The sequence below is a fragment of the Dicentrarchus labrax genome, unplaced genomic scaffold (genome assembly GCF_905237075.1).
Source record: "Dicentrarchus labrax unplaced genomic scaffold, dlabrax2021, whole genome shotgun sequence".
Taxonomy (NCBI): Eukaryota; Metazoa; Chordata; class Actinopteri; family Moronidae; genus Dicentrarchus; species Dicentrarchus labrax.
The window spans coordinates 5,900,143-5,916,201 of record NW_026136720.1 but is presented as its reverse complement, the minus strand read 5'-3'; the positions used below and the strand labels follow the sequence as shown (position 1 = coordinate 5,916,201).

At 42.8% G+C, this 16,059-nt stretch overlaps 1 protein-coding gene across 3 annotated transcripts in view; it reads right to left on the bottom strand.

The window, feature by feature from the left end:
- The window catches only part of tspan9a (tetraspanin 9a), a 159,506-nt gene that overhangs the window by 19,144 nt on the left and 124,303 nt on the right, over positions 1-16,059 (bottom strand). For all 3 annotated transcript variants that reach the window (XM_051381503.1, XM_051381504.1, XM_051381502.1), the window contains one exon: positions 1,507-1,698. In XM_051381503.1, coding sequence (XP_051237463.1) covers positions 1,507-1,698 — 192 coding nt within the window. The remainder of the gene's footprint in view (positions 1-1,506; positions 1,699-16,059) is intronic.

Below are 16,059 nucleotides of genomic sequence, written 5' to 3'. Positions count from 1 at the left end.
CTGTTGTGCCTTCACAGCCGGTTGGTGACCTTTTCCTATTACTGAAAAGGAACAGCTTTGGTACAGTAAAGTGGTGGTGCACTGATGGATCTCTGTGAAAATATGTGTATGTATTCACATCTATACACATCGTTGTGGGTGTATGTTCTCATTTGCAATTCACACTTTCAAGGTTTTAAAGTGTTGACGTCTCAGTTGGATATTTCAGTGTTTTCTCTCCCACTTTGTTTTTTAAATTTGTCTCGGTAAACAATTTTTGGCAGCTAAGAAGAGAGACTGAAGATTTACTGCAAAGGATGTCTAGTCTTTGAATATTTCTAATCCAGAGAGAGTTGTCCACAGAGTAACTTCAGAGATAATATGTCAAGGTAGACGCTCTGATCTGTTTGCTCTGGGAGATCTAAACCCACTCTGATGTTTCCACGTCCTGCATCCCCCACTACCACCCCCCACCCCCGGGTGTACTGAAACGGACGGACAGAAAAACAACAACAACAACTACGAGCAGCAGACACCGCCGCGCTGCACAGAATTATCGTGGCCAAATATGAAACGATGCTACAGACAGGTGTGGCAACAGACTTAATGAGAAACATCAGAACTTCTATATTTTTCATTAAGTGTCTCTTTTTTCTCATTCTAGCCGTCTTCCTCACCCCCTCCAACTCCCCTTCCCTGCAGTCCACTCCCTCTGCTTCACAGTTGTTAGGCAGGTGAAGGAAGTCATGTCGAACACTGAAGATTTGCTTTGGCTTTTGACTGATGCAAGAGCTTCAAGGGATTGAGCTGTTTGTGATGTTAAGTACTCAGAACCCCAACTCTACTTCTCATTTAAAATTTCTATATATGAAAGTTGTTTTTTTTGCAGCTTAGATCAATGCATGCCCCATTCCATTGGGTGAACTTTTATAATTAACTTGTACTTAAGATAAAACACTTTGGGCAAACAGAACAACGTCAAGACAGAGGAGTCTTTGTAATGAATAATAGAACATTCGAAATAATTGAGCACAAAAATATCCTTTAGTGTGCTATGTACAGTATTTCAACCACGCTGGTGACACAAAGGACCTCTTGACTGACAGCTCTTTCACTGGGCTGTGACCAAAGTCATGGAAATGACATGAGTGCGTTGGTGTTAATTTGCAGAAAAGGAGAATCCCACTGCTCAGCTCTAACTTTCCTTTGTGAGCCCCTGAGGTTTGATACAATGCAGACTGAACTCCTCCTGTCACTCGTCTACCTCCGCTGAGGTTCCGGCTGGAAGACTACAAATATGCTGCTGAGTTCTCACTGGCCTGTAACCAATGTGTGTAGGTGTATAAACACATATGTGAGGGGCTGTCTCCACAACACAATTCTGTCAATATTTGCAGTAGTGAAATGGGGTAATGTGAGAGAAAAAAAATTAGATGAGAGACAGAGGAGAGAGAGGAGCTGCAGTGTCTTGTCTATGTGTGTCTTATTTATAGTGGGACGCTGTGTAGGTATTTAGATTTAACTCACGCTCAGAAGCAGGCACTTGTTCTCCTTGATGGCACCCAGACAACCGAGAAAGCCTGTTACCATGACGATGGCGCCGATGGCGATGACCATGTTGGCAGCTGACAGTGAGGGGAATGAGGGCGAGAAGGTGGCGAAGCTGCCCTGAGACACAGAGAGCCAGATGCCCACGCCGAGCAGCCCACAGCCACATAACTGCAAGGCAAAAAGATGAGACAGACGACAAGGTGAGAAAACAAACAGCAGATAAGTACTACCTTTGGAAATGATTGGCTCTCATCTGGCAGATATTGCTCGTAATGCCAGACCCTCTGAGCAAGTAATCTACAGAGCAAGGTTTGCACTAAATGAACACAAATCCCAGCTCAAGAAGCCCCATGCAACAGGTTCCCTCAGGATGCTCGGGGAATTGCCCAAGCAGTCATCCATCACCGCAACACTGCTCAAAAAACAAGAGTTTACCCCAATTACAACTACAATAAGCCAATAACAGTTCTGCAAGAGATTAGAGCAAAAATTGGACTTGGGCTGTGCCGGTTTTGCACGTTTGAGCTGATTATGTTAAACCCTGCACAAACAGAGACGTAATTACTGCCACCCCCTAAAATGAAAACTTCCAAGCTTTCCAAAACTACCTGCAGTAGACTTGAACTTCACCTAGAGGGAGCAATTCCCTAATTCCTCTCTGCCACCCTGCTAGGCCCCCGGTGACGCCTGTGAGGTCTGCAATGTGAGTTTATTAATGCAAGAGTGTTTATAGAAGGCTCTGATTGGCAAAGTGGAGTGTCCCACTTGCTGATGTGTTGGTCCATCTATCAGAGATAAGAGCCATACAACATGCCAAACACACACTGAAATATAGGCTAGAAGGTAAGTGGTGACATTTTTGCCTGCACCTAATAGAATGAAATACCCAAGGCAATCTTGCTATGAATAAAAAATGTTCCAAATGAGGTAAAATATGGAAAGGCACCATGGTAAATCATCGCACCGCCGCCCTTTCTACCCTTCTGTTCACACAGCTCCCCTCCTCCCTTCCCATCTTCGCACCGCTGCTCCGAAACACTTTAATGCCTGTCAGCAATATGTACAACAAACCTGCTGCGCATGCAAACAAACACGAGGCCCAGAATCATATACAGTGTACACACACAGTCATTATTAAGTGGGAATTATGGATAAATCAACTGTTTCCTCTTTCTCTTTCAGAGTAAAATAATGAATGCACCCCACACAGCGCTAATTTCCTTCTGCCACAGTCTAACTGACAAATAGCACAACTCATAATAAACCTGCCAATGTGCCGCAGCACTTTCACAACAAACCAAACCACAACTGTGCGACTTTAATTTGACTAATGGCACAAGTCTGTTGATCAGCTATGCTGCACCGCAGGCTAACAAAGTGACTTAAAGCACATAACAAGACCACCAAACTCAAAAGTTCCTCTCAGAGATGTCAGGTGATGATGTGTAAGAGAAACCTTTGGGGTTTCAAATGCAACCCTGATGAGGTGGTGAGAGACACTTCGGGTCTAATGAGTCCTATAGGATCAGTAGATACATAAACTGAGTTCAAGCAACCCACTCTCAAGTGTCAGATGAGTGTAGTTTCACTCTCATTAACCTGTGACCTTTGAGCAGAGGGGTTTTGTGCAGGCTCACCTCCACGGATGAGAGTGCTTTAGTGCAGATGAATGATATACGTGCTCTCCCGAGGACTAAGAAATGACTAGATTCAATTAAAAGTGAGGACACAGAGAGAAAGAACCAGTACTGTACGTAAAGGACTCAGGATAGATAAAAAACATGTCTGAGAGTGCTCAAATTCCAGCACTGATTGACGGCACTGCTCAGATTCTGTGAAAGACTGGATTTGCCGCTCTGACAAACAAAGTTCGAGTGCTGCTGTCAAGGTTGAAGGCGAGGGGGAAGGCTGGCCCTGCGCGCTCTGAGTGAAGGACACTTTGGTCCCATATGGATGAAAGTCGCAAAGTTGCGTTGGATTTCTCGCCCAGAATGAACGGGTGGTCTGAGTAAGACCACTCCTGAGAGAGGGAGAAGTGCAGTGGTGCTCGGAAGACTTTCAATCATATATCATCTAAATAATTCAGAGGCAAATGTATTCGCTGGGAGGCCCTTTGTGCTTCGCTGATTAAAACAGGAGAATGAAACGTCAATTGAAAATGCTGGTAAAGGTCATGTCCCTATGCAGAGAGGCTAATATACGGAATCACAGCTGACACTCTGCAGAAGGCCAGATTATATAGAGCGTGAGGAAGGGTTCGAGGGAGCGGGAGAGGAATAGTAAGTTTAAAAGGCCAGATAGATGGAGTGGATTTACAGCTAGCGGGGGGCGCACCGGGAGGTCTAAGAGTCCAGGTGGGGAGGGATACAGTGCCTTGACTTAATTGTGTTTAATGCCCAGTGAAGGGAGCTTGTCCAAGTGTGTCGCTCTCTTAAGTGACTGTGAAACCACCCAGCCCCCGCTCAATCAGTCTGATCTGAGCCTACAGTACCAGGAGCACGGTATAATCTCTGCCCTGCTTCTATTACCACTACTACTACTAATACTACTACAATAACAACGACACGCTGTTGTCAGACCTCTGTGTCGTTGCCACAGGAAATACCTTCAGCATAAGCTCTGATCTCTTTGGTTATCTGACCTTGGTGTGGCAACCGAGCTTGACCTCGTGCCCCTCTGCTGAGCTGCTTATCTACTTTTAATTGTCGGACGGGCATGTTGTGATATCCCATCTGCGGGGGAAGGATTAAGGAATCCCCAAATACTAAAGAAGCGTGTAAACAGTCATGGAGAAGGCTTACTATAGGCAGTCATTGTTATTACACCAGTCAAAATGGTCGATGCTCCAGGGTTATGATTAACATTTGGGTTGGGCGAATAAATTTGCCTACATGTTCTATGAACAAAATAACGCAATCGTGTTTCAATTCACTTGGTGGTCTTGAATGATGTGGCGCAAGTCAATACGCCAAGTGATGCAACAACTTGTGTGACTGAAGACTGGCTGGCACGCTTTATAAGATCTGCTAGTCACTCAAAAGTCCAACAGTACTACTAACCGTACCACTATTTACATAATGTTATTTGTTGTTGGGGTATGGGCTTGGGCTATGCAACTTGACCTAGTATGATTCTACACCAATTATCTGTGCAGATAGAGACAACCAGCATGCTCTGGGCTATTACTCTGCTTTCACAATCCATGTATGCAACTTTTCAAGGCACAAGTACATCATTAAAAGACTGAGGCTGATGCATGACAGCTTGCCAGGTCCACCACTGTATCAATTTTAACAAGCTTTGGTGAGGTACTGAATCTTTTAGCACTCCAGACTTTCAAATATGTATTTCGGGTTTAGTTATTGGAAAACACTGTCAAAACAACTTGGCTGTTTTGTTTTGTTGATGTTCTGTTTTGTCTTTATGACGTTCGCACACATACATGTAGCGCAGAGATGCCTCCATCCTATTTAATCACTGTAAAGGTCACTTTCATATTTTACTCTGATAGGAACATTTCTTCCAACCGTGATAATGAAAAAATTCTTTGCAGTCTGGAACGCAAAACTCGCCGCTCTTACCACTGAATTGAGTTCAGAGAGTTAACAACACTTCTGACAAGAGGGATGAGGGATGCTCGGCGCGTGTAATTGTGGTTGATATGGAGTCGTTTAAAAAAAAAAAAAAAAAATCAATGAAAAAGAGTGAGCGCAGCAGTCGAGAGAGTATGTGACCTTTTCATATGTGTTAGGCAGTATTTTGAGGGCCCCTCCATGGCAAGGCAGAATGGAGTCCGGTGTGTAAATGTCACTTGTGCAAGAAGTGGCACGGGGAGACCAGCAGAAAGGAGGAAATTGGTGACTCTATCTAGCTGGATAAATGGGGCCCTACTTTTTTCAGGACCCTGTAACAAGCTCAGGGTGAAAATGATTGCAATAATACTGTGTGAAGCAACTGTGAGGATACTTTCCAAACAGGAAGGAGAGGTGAAAGAGGTCAACCATAAGGTGTTGTGAAAGAAAGATAGAAAGTATTAAAGCCAGGAAGATTGGACACACATGAGATGTGTATGAGAGACAGAGAGATTAAGCTTAGAGGGAGAGAAGAAGAAGAAAATAGGGGTGTGACCCTTCCTCTGAGTGGCTGGCTCGGGGAATTATCAGTCACTGCAGTAACTGGCTCAGTGACATGAAGCCACCCGGCACAAGGCCCCACACTTCAATCTCCCCTTGAGGAAAGGGGTCTGAGAGAGGGGTGTGCCATGTGTGTGTGTGGGTGTGTGTATATGTGGAAGTTAGAGGAGATTGACCTCTTCACACTCATAGAGGTCACGTCCTGTCGTAAAGAATGACAGCTTTTGTCAAATTACTGCTGCCCTCTGTTGCTCCTCTCATCACACAGGCTCAATGATCTTGTGAATGAGTTTGTAAAGTTTGAGTGAGTGAGTGAGTGAGTGAGTGAGTGAGTGGTGTGTGTGTGGCTGTGAGTGAACAGAGAGTGTGTGTTGAAGCCTCTTACTTACAGCTGAGAGTAAATAATTGTTATTTTACACAGAAATAATAATCTTCTATAGACATCTGCTGTGCCATACTGAAACTAACCTTTTGTTTTGGTAATTAGAAAGCACTTCTTCCATTACAGCACAATAAACCATAAAATTGGGGAAAATGCCAACCTGACTGCACTGCTTGAGGATGGAGCCACTTTATCACTTTACGATCCCCACTGCCCTTTTACCGTAACTCCATCTTTCTTTTTATTGGGAATTTTTTTTTTTTTTATTTCTTGCTGCACACAACATCTTCTGCTTTGGCCGTCATTGATTTTGCACTGAAATGAAGACAGGAGGATATTCACTTCAGATAAAAGAAGATTTTTCTTTTCTTGCCATGTGATCCCTAAAGCCTGTGATTCATGTTACCATATAGGCACTAAATGGCCTGCCAACTGCGTGAGGGAAACAGAATCACAGAGCTACACACTTAATAAAGCAACTATAGACATCAAACAGGAGTGAACGAAAAAGCCTAAAAGCAAAGACAGGCTATTTGTATTTTCTACCCAGCAAGTGGAAAAGGTCTTCATTGAGGCATGTTGTGAAAGAAAAAGGAGTCATTTTAAGGGTAGACTCTCCAGAGAGAGTGTTTGTGTATGCCTGTCATAAAAGGTTATTTTTGAAAAATTTCTCAGTGATAAATAAGTACTTTTACTGTATTATCCCCCAAGGGTGGCGACACGTAAGCAAACAAAACAAAAGCCCTGGTGACACAGAAGAACACTACATTACCTTTTCACATGATCTCTCTTGATTTATTCTTTGACTCACCTTGTCCTTCTTGACAAGCCTTACGAAACCTTCTTGTTTTTAGTTCCTTTTCAATTATTAGCCAAGAGTTTGCTCCAAAAGAAAGCGCATTAGTGCTGACACAGAGCATTAAAAGCAATTATTCAGTATCATTACACATATGCCAATAGCAGCAAGCGTACTTTGAGTTTTGACACTTTGTTGAATGGACCATTTCTGTCATGAAAAAGTTTTGAAGAACATTTTCAGAACCACCGCCTACAAGGTGGTAAAACACAGGTTTCCAGTGGTGTATTCCTTCTTAAGTGCAGAAAAATTATCCAAATGAATAAGACATTTGGTCCAAAAATACATTTATGAAAAAAAACCTTTCAAGGTGGAAATTTCTCAGTTAAGCATGGGTTGTTACAATAGAAGATGAATCCCTGACCCACCCATTGTGAGGCCTATGTGTTTCACTATGTCCCTTTACACAGTATGTATCCCGATGATAGTAGACAAGCTAAGCTGTAGCCAATATACAGCTATCCAGTAAAACTCCCACCCCTCTCTCCTCAGGCTTCCTAGTGGCATCCTAGTCATTCCCCAGTGAATATTGTACAGCCAATGTGAGTTGTATAACAAGTAAATTATTCACAGGGTCTACAATGCTGGCTGAGGGAAACAGTGCTTTCAGGCTCGAAATAAACACTGCAAGAATTCAAAAGGGCCAGGACAGATGCGGAGCATACGATTAAAAAGCTATATCTGCCTGGTTAAAGTTTCATTCACCCAGAGTCCTGGCGGATTCACACAATGTGAGAGATTAGCTACAAAATCAAACTGACTGAAGGAACCACTGATAACGCAGCATGCCGCTTTCTATCAACATGAACGCTTTAATTTGGGAACAGCTGAGCTTTTATGGGGTCAAGTACATATTATCTACTCATCTCAGTTGACTCTCAGCATAATAAACCCACGACACAGACAAAAAGAGCTGTCTTTTCAATTCTGTGCTGATATGTTTCCCACCATCCATCATATGCTAATTATTTTTTAGGCATTTTCAACTGTATAGGACAATTAGTCCTAGATTACCCTGTTCAGGGGTCTTCAGTGATGCACCTATCAATGATGCAAGGCTTGCCTAGTCTCGTTCCCTCTCTCTCCAGAGAAGAGCTGAAAGGCCTATTCACCGCAAAGTGACTTTAAATCAATTGCGCCAGCAAGGTTTAAAGACAGACAAGCCTTTCTCTGCCTGTCCAGAGCTATCCCTGCTGTCTTTGCTGACACATCCACACTCTTTCACACCTGACAACAGCCTCTACTCTTAGAGGACATGACACATAAAAAGAAAGAAGGCCAGAACAATGGCAGAAGGAAAGCTATTAGACATCCCTGACTAATTCTGCTGTAAGATCTCTACCATCCCAACAAGACTCTTCAATCAGCCTAAGAACCCATAGGCACTTAAATTATGCATTGAGAACAAGCAGGAGAGAACCAGGAAGGGGAAAGTCATCCCATGATTGGAGCCAGAGAGCGAGAAAACTCTGCTTGCCAACGTCAGTCAGAGGGAGCGAGAGCATGGATAGAGACTCGGAGAGATGCGAAGGGAAATGGGGCCTGTAAGCCAAGCGCAGAGTACAAAGCACAGAGCCAAAGACCAAAGCCCTGGTCCAAAAACAGAAAAAACAGTGCCACAGGAGAGCAAAGCTCCTTTACTTCTTCATGCTGGGGATGCGGGGTGGCTGCAGGGATGGCAGCTGCCCTGTCTTACTGATATCTCTTCCTAGTCAGCTCAGAACCAATGCTTAGAAACCCAGTGTGCTCAGTCCTTTAAAGAGATGAAGGACCATAAAAATCCCAGTGATGTTCTAATGAGGACAATGAGATATAAATACATAAACGGAACTGATAACAGAGGGAGACGTTCCTCCACAAGGCGCTAATTAAATGTGAATATTGCTGCTTGCTGTTGACATCAAAGGTGCTTATGAAGATATCCTACAAGGCATTTGAGTACAATAAAAAGTCAACGTGTTAAGAAAAATAAATATCTATTTACGTGAAGGCAGTGCCTTTTTATGAGTGCCTGTTTTCCCCAACATAAACTGCTTCGCCTTTAGAGGCACACAAACATTTGCCTCGTATAAATATCTCACTCTGGTCTGCCAGTGCAGCCATGCCGAAAATCCTCAGAGGCAGGCAGACGGTTGGACAGCCTCCCATTGAGTTTCACTAGTTGAAGGGCTTAATGAGTATGCTGGCTCAGCAGAGGTAGAGCATGGCCAGAGACTTGTGTATCAGGCAGGTTGGTAAGTCAGCCTGTTCCCTGCATAGTACCTGGAGCAGAGGACCACAGGGCTCAAGGAAATGGAAATCCCTAATGCACTATATAGCAGCTATCGTGTTCTGTAAGTAAAAGAGAAAGCCGGAGTGTTACACTCAGCACATTTCTCTGCTTCATGTCACCCCTCGCATCAAAATGAGCCTAAGACTCAATGTCACGGTGAAGGGCAGCAGCTATGAGGACTTGTATGGGGGCATCTGCTGAAGAGAGTTCCCCAACAGAGCAGTCCATATGCTTAATACCCCGTATCTCTGCACTTGTGACCCCATTACAGAAAACCACAAACAAAACAATAACCTCCACTGACAACATCAACTGCAGCATAATTTATTTTTCCTAATAGGCATAGGGACTTTGCAGGATGAACTTAGGTGACCTTAGTCGGCTATGTTTGAGATTGCCAGAAGAGCAAAACATGTCATTACAAATGTATTTCAAGTGTCTGACAATTGCCGGCCTGAAATGAGGTGAAAAGTAGCCTTGGGAGTTCTCCCTGGAAATGAGTTAAACATTTGGCCATCAGAATTGCATTGTTATGGTTTGTTCTGTTATGGTTTGTTTGTCTTTTTTTCATCTGATCTTGACAAGGTCATTCACACTTTTATTTCTTCTCAGTTAGATTATTGTAACTCATTGTATTCAGGTTCAAGCCAAAAAAACATTTCCTCCAGCTGGTACAACAAGCAGCTGCTCGGCTTTATAACAAATAACATAAGGCAAGATCATATCAGACCTGTTTTAGCTTCTCTTCACTGGTGAGCGGTAAGTTTTAGAATTGATTTTTAGATTTTACTGATTACCTTTAAAGCAATTCATGGTTTATTTAAAATTTCTGCATCCCTATGAGCCAAAGCACAGCCTCAGCTCATCAGGCCGATCTCTGCCAGCTATTCCTGAGTTCTAGCTTGAGACTAAAGGTGACCAGGATTTTATGGTCAAGGCCCCTCAACTCTGAAACTTCCTGCCTCAGGATCTGAAGCTTGCAGAATAAATACATTTCTTTTAAATCACTTCTCAAAAAGTATCTTTAAAACAAACAGAAAAACCCTTTTATTAATGCTATCATTCATCTGTTTTATTCCCAACGTGTCTTATCTGCTTTATCATTATCGTTGTTTTTCTTATCTTTATTGCTGGGTATTTAATTCCTTTTTATTTTTTATTATTGTGTCTGATTTTATTTGCCTCAGTCTTGAAATGTGTTATACCCTGTTTGAACCACATAACGCATTTTGTTACTTTGTTTTGAAAGTGCTCTATATATAAAGTTTATTGTTATTATCTACAGGGTCAGTTTGCCTGACCTTGAGCAAAAACAGACAGGCTGCTTGGTTCACTGTGAGCTGTTCGGGGAGAAAGGTGATACTAAGTGTGCATGTGTAAGTCTGCCTGTGTGTGTGTGTGTGTGTGTGTGTGTGTGTGTGTGTGTATGTGTGTATGTGTGTGCGTGTGTGTGTGTGTGCATGCAGATGTGTGTGTATAAGTTTATTATCTCATTTCGCTTGGAAAAAGCATGGAGTGGGCGCGTGGCCTTGCTGCAGGGCTGGTCTGAGTACTGCACAACCCACCAAGATCTGACCTGCTGCTGCACTTGGAACACAACATCCATTAGAGACACTGGCACAAGCACACGGCCTAACATTTCACCACAATGTTATCCACACTCCTAATGAACAGGAAGGATTTTGTTTGCCAATGGGCGTGGTGGCTGGAACCCAAAACGAATATGAAGGGGTGAAGTGAAGCTGTCCAAAAACACGCCGCGTCTTTTCACTATTTGTGCTTTCAGATGGTTTGCAGAGGGGTGGAACAAATTTTTAACAAACGCATAAGAGTAAAATTGTGAACATCTAAGCATATGTTTATTCCTGGAGCGGCGGTACTGTGAAAGGAAACACTCCTGTTATGCAATGCGAGGCATTATGCATCCCTGGAGGAACAGAGGGAAGATGAAGACGCAAAATATGCACATCAGCTTAAGTGAAAATCAGAGCACCAGGCGGATGCCTAGCGAGAAAAGAGGATATTCAGATTGAAAGACATATAATCAATAGTCACTCTGCATGACATGCCACAGGGTAAATTACTATATTTCCCTGCACTACAGTAAAAAGGCTGCTTTAATATCCTTTTCTCTTCATACAGTTAATTATTCACCACACTTGAACTACACAGACAGAACTCAGGGAAGATACTGTAGAGGGAGAGGTTTTCTAATTAGACTAGTTATTACACCCTTTCCTATTAAGTGTTAAAGTAGCCTAACTGTGTACAACTAAGGCTTTTATTATTGGCCCTGTCCCCTTATATCTTATTTGTCCCCCTCTATTCATGGTGTACAAAATCATTCTTTTTCTACTTACGTTTACCCAAGCATGTTGCAGTACATCCTATAATTCATGCCATAATTGAAGCTGTATTACGACAGAAAGAAGATGAGCTTTGGGAGTATTTGCAGACATGAATTCCGTTTTTTTCCCCCGCTCTTTTAGTCACAAGTTTGCAGTGCCACAAATCCTGGAAAACTGACCTTATTCCGTGACTATGTGCCACAACTGACTTAATTTTGGAGATAATAAACTTAGACTGTGAGAGAACACGGAGTGAAAACAAGACCTCACGTTAACCAATGCAGAGAAGCATTCTGTATTCAGGGAGGTGCAGTGTGTCCGTGGGCGCTGCCTGAATGATGATTACACTCCATCTGCATTTGCTCCTCATCCGAAAGGGGAACAGGGGGGAGTGATTCTATTTCACCTTTGGCGTGACAGCCACAGCACCTGAGTCTTGTCTTAAGACCAAAAAGCCCTGCTCATCCCTCATTATAAAAACCTACTCTTGATTTAGACAATGCTAAGGGGTAACAAGGAAAAAAGCTATTGACGGAAGAGAAGCCTTAACAGCTGTAGCATTAACAGAAATGACATTATTAAAATACTTACAGCTTAAAACACAATAAAACTTATTCTTTTAAGGAAAAAACTCAAACTTATACCTTTTAATGTGCCTCAAAGTACAGTCTATTGCCATATGGTGAAGCCCTACTCAGTGTTCCCTGTGGCTGTTGCAGGAGCTATCTCCCTTTATCTGTCCTCTCTCTCACAATCTTATTGCTTCTTTTTATTCATTCAAAAGCTCAAATGGGATGACAGCATCAGAAACAGGAAGTATTGTGTGCATTTCGGGCTCTGTGAGGGTATGTGAAACTTTTCATAAAAGTGGGCTCCCTAAAGAAATGACCTTCAGTCAGCACTTGAGAATACAGTTACACACACACACACACACACACCCCACCACTTGCTCCACACTCATGCGGCAAACCAATACAGATTCAAGTCTGACCGCAACATGACAACCTCCCACCACCAAACACATGCTGCTAATAAATGCGGTCTACCCTTTTTGACCAGTGTAAAGGTCAGATTTTAGTGGCAGTTTGATGGCACAGAAAAGCTTCCTCGACTGGCTCTGCCCCCGTTCCTCTACTTTCCTATCCACCCCTAAACGGCTCATTGAAGGCGCCTTTACAGTCGACATGCTAATTAGTGCACAGGGGAAATGGACTGTGTAACTACTCTTTTCTGGACAGCCAACCCCTGAATCCCCATCAGCCCCTCATCTCAATGCACTGGACTGCACAAAGAGACATATCACTAAATAATAGAAGGGCATCAATCCCTGTATTAACGTTGTGATATAATCGTAGCTGTATTATTCACTGTAACTCGCCGCGGGCTGTAAGAGGAGACGGGGAGGGAAAGAAATCAGGGAGAGGGAGATTAAATGAGGCTTCATTCAGGCTGTAATGCTGCATTGAGGATGCTGTAATACGACTCCATCTGTGACCTCCACTGGACAGTCATCAACCCATATCAACTCCCACAACCCCACTTCCAACCCTGAATAAATGCCGAGTCAATACATAAAAGATGTGGTTGTAAGCATCAATAAATTAATGTTAAACAGCATTACTCGTCTTTAGAAACAACAGTATCCTTGTTTTCAGGAGACAGGGTAACCAGCATGGACGAAAAGAGTGAAAAGGAACACATGGATCAATAGATCAGAGAACAGCATTGGAATGAATCAATACTCATTAGATCTGCATTAAAGTCTGTCAGAAGAAAAAAAAATATACACCAGAACTTGCCTTGAGCTTGTCATGGTAACCCTTTCACCAACATATATCATGTATCCCCAATGAGCGTGTGAATGATAAGGAACCAGTTTCATGCTGGAGCATTCCGAGAACTCTTGGTCAGCTGGTGGAGGGTAGGGTGGGGTTTCAGTTGTTTCAGTTGGTGCTTTAATGTACACCACCCTTCGGTATGTGCCACTACAGTAAAGTCACACAGTCTTCCGCCGCTTCCCCACAAGTATGCATATTTTATCACACTTATCTATGGATGGCTCCAAAACACCCTGTAGGGACAGTTAATATGCACGCAAAAAGTATCAGAGTCATTCATTTTAATGACAACTTATATCATCTTCTTTTATAGTCCAAGTCCTGACTTCTTATTTTAGCAGTTTTCTTTTTGCTTAGTCTCTGAGATTCTATATCTACCCGCTGCCAGTACTACCTCTGGTGGATTAAAAAGCCAAGAATATGTGCTCTGGCATATCTATCACTTATCAGTCCTTCAACCACTATATTAGATTAGACATTTCTATTCAATGAAGGCCCAGTTCCCTCTTTGAATGCAGAGCCACACCTTACTGAATATAAAGTATGAACACGATTTGTATAGTCCAGCTATAGTTTGGAAAAGAAAAAATGTAAATAACTGCAGAGGCAGACTGAAAGATTTCAGTGAATTACAGTAATCTTTCATGTGATCCTGCCCACCAAAAAGCGGGGTCATACCATCAGGCATAAAAGACCCTTCATTCCCCTTTTGAACAAAATAATGGGCCCAATCACTCCAGAGTGAGCAGAGTGCAGAGCATGTTGTTAAAATTAAGGTACATAGCATATATTGTGGTCTGAATAATATAATAAATTGCACAGCTTAATGCACACAAGACCATGTGCTGATTGTACACGTATTTCACTTTCCAGTTGCCACCAGTGATCTCCGGTCATAAGAATTCTAGCGCCTGCAGTGGAGGCCAGTCTGTCATCAGACACGAGTTCAAAGACAAAGCTAACAGGGGGATTAGTTTCAACAGAATATTGTGTGTAATTTCTGTACGTGATCGCCACACCGCCACACTGGCTGTTAACTTGGTCTCAAGCCAAAGCGTGAGTCACACCCAGGACAGCGTAAGATTTTGTCAAGGGCCATCAAATATGACATATGGTAATCCTAAAAGACTTTAACCTTTCCCTTTTTCAGTCAGTGGAACTGTGCACAAATGCTGCCATCTTGCTTAAAATAACTCAATAACAACATGATCACAGATCTAATTTTAAGCAGAACTATTGAATCAAGGCAGCCAAAAGGCTCAAAGCAGGGACACAAAAAAGCCAGAAGTGGGACAAACCCTTTTTAATATCAAAGTCATCAAATATGGAAGAGTTTCAATAAAGTTCAAGACCCAGTATCCTAATTTTGGCAGCCAAATTCACTTTTTTTCTGTGTTTACAGCACAAACTGCAAATTGGGAGAAATTCATTTTAATTTACTAGTTGAAGGTTATTCAATCCAAAGGGGTTTTTCGAGATAAGATGTCATGAGATTAGATAAAATGAGATAAGATGAGATGATTTTGTATACTCAGCCTCGAAATGTTATGATGAAGTATTCGAGAGGGAGGCTGAGCGGCTCCCATGTGGGTAAACTCTAGCTGGCAAACAGGGGATTTCACACAGGCGGACAAACCTCTATTGCATCCCAAAAAACATGATTACAGAGCAACATGACAAGATACAAATCCTTTACAAATGCCCGCCGCAACAGTATCTTAAGCAATCAGTTTCCTTTCCCCTGCCTGTGTATGAGGGAGAACACAAAAAATGAAAGTGAGTATAAATGTGGAATTTCAAATAGTGTCTTTTCTTTGGATTATCCGTGTAATCTTTGCACAAACTGAACTTGTTGTGTCACAGGGCTGCTGAACAGAAAAGCTGCATGTACTTTCAACCTCCACCCCTCTCTCTGGTGTCAAGCCAGTAGTGTAAGTATGGAGGGGGTGAGGGTTTATGTAGGTGAACTGCACGAGAGGTCATATTTAACTCTTACCTCACATGTACGAGCAGGGCCGCTAATGTTATGATCAATTTACTGTTCATTCTCTACTCTTTGTGCATGTAGCTGAATGTGTAAAAATCCCTTTCGGCCCTTCCTGCCTCCTAGAATGGTGAGTGTATGTGTAGTGTATGTGACTATCAGAGTGCGTTTCATGCCTCTCTGGTTGCTTTTGTTAACAGTGTCCTCGTGGGAACACGGTGGCCCCCGGCTGATTTAGAGACCTGTCAAGCACGCCTGTGGTCCAGGTCAGCGTCAGGGGTCCAAGCTAGGTCAGGTCCCCGGAAGGAAAATGAAACAAGTAAGCAAAAACCTTCCATATAGTTTCTTATCGTGCTGAGTTCTTTCGAAGTGACACCCAGTCATTTAAATGCAAAGTGAACAGGGAGGAGGAGAAGCTGCAGGCTGTAGGTTTTATGTGGGAGTTGACAGCTGACGGGTTCATCATTTGTTGAGAGTCCCCTCAGAATAGCAGTTATAAATAAATACCTGGAGTACAGCCTGTGAGTTTGGAGGAGTCGGAAACTATGTTATTTTCTCTGCACAACTAAAAAAAGGTACACCGAGTTCTAAGAGATGCTGACCTAAGTTATTATACCTAGTCAGGCAAAGAGGTTAGGTAGATCCGTTAAAGGAATGCAATGTTCACATGGGGTGAGGCAGGGAACAGGTTGACTGTTGCACTACCGGGTTGTACA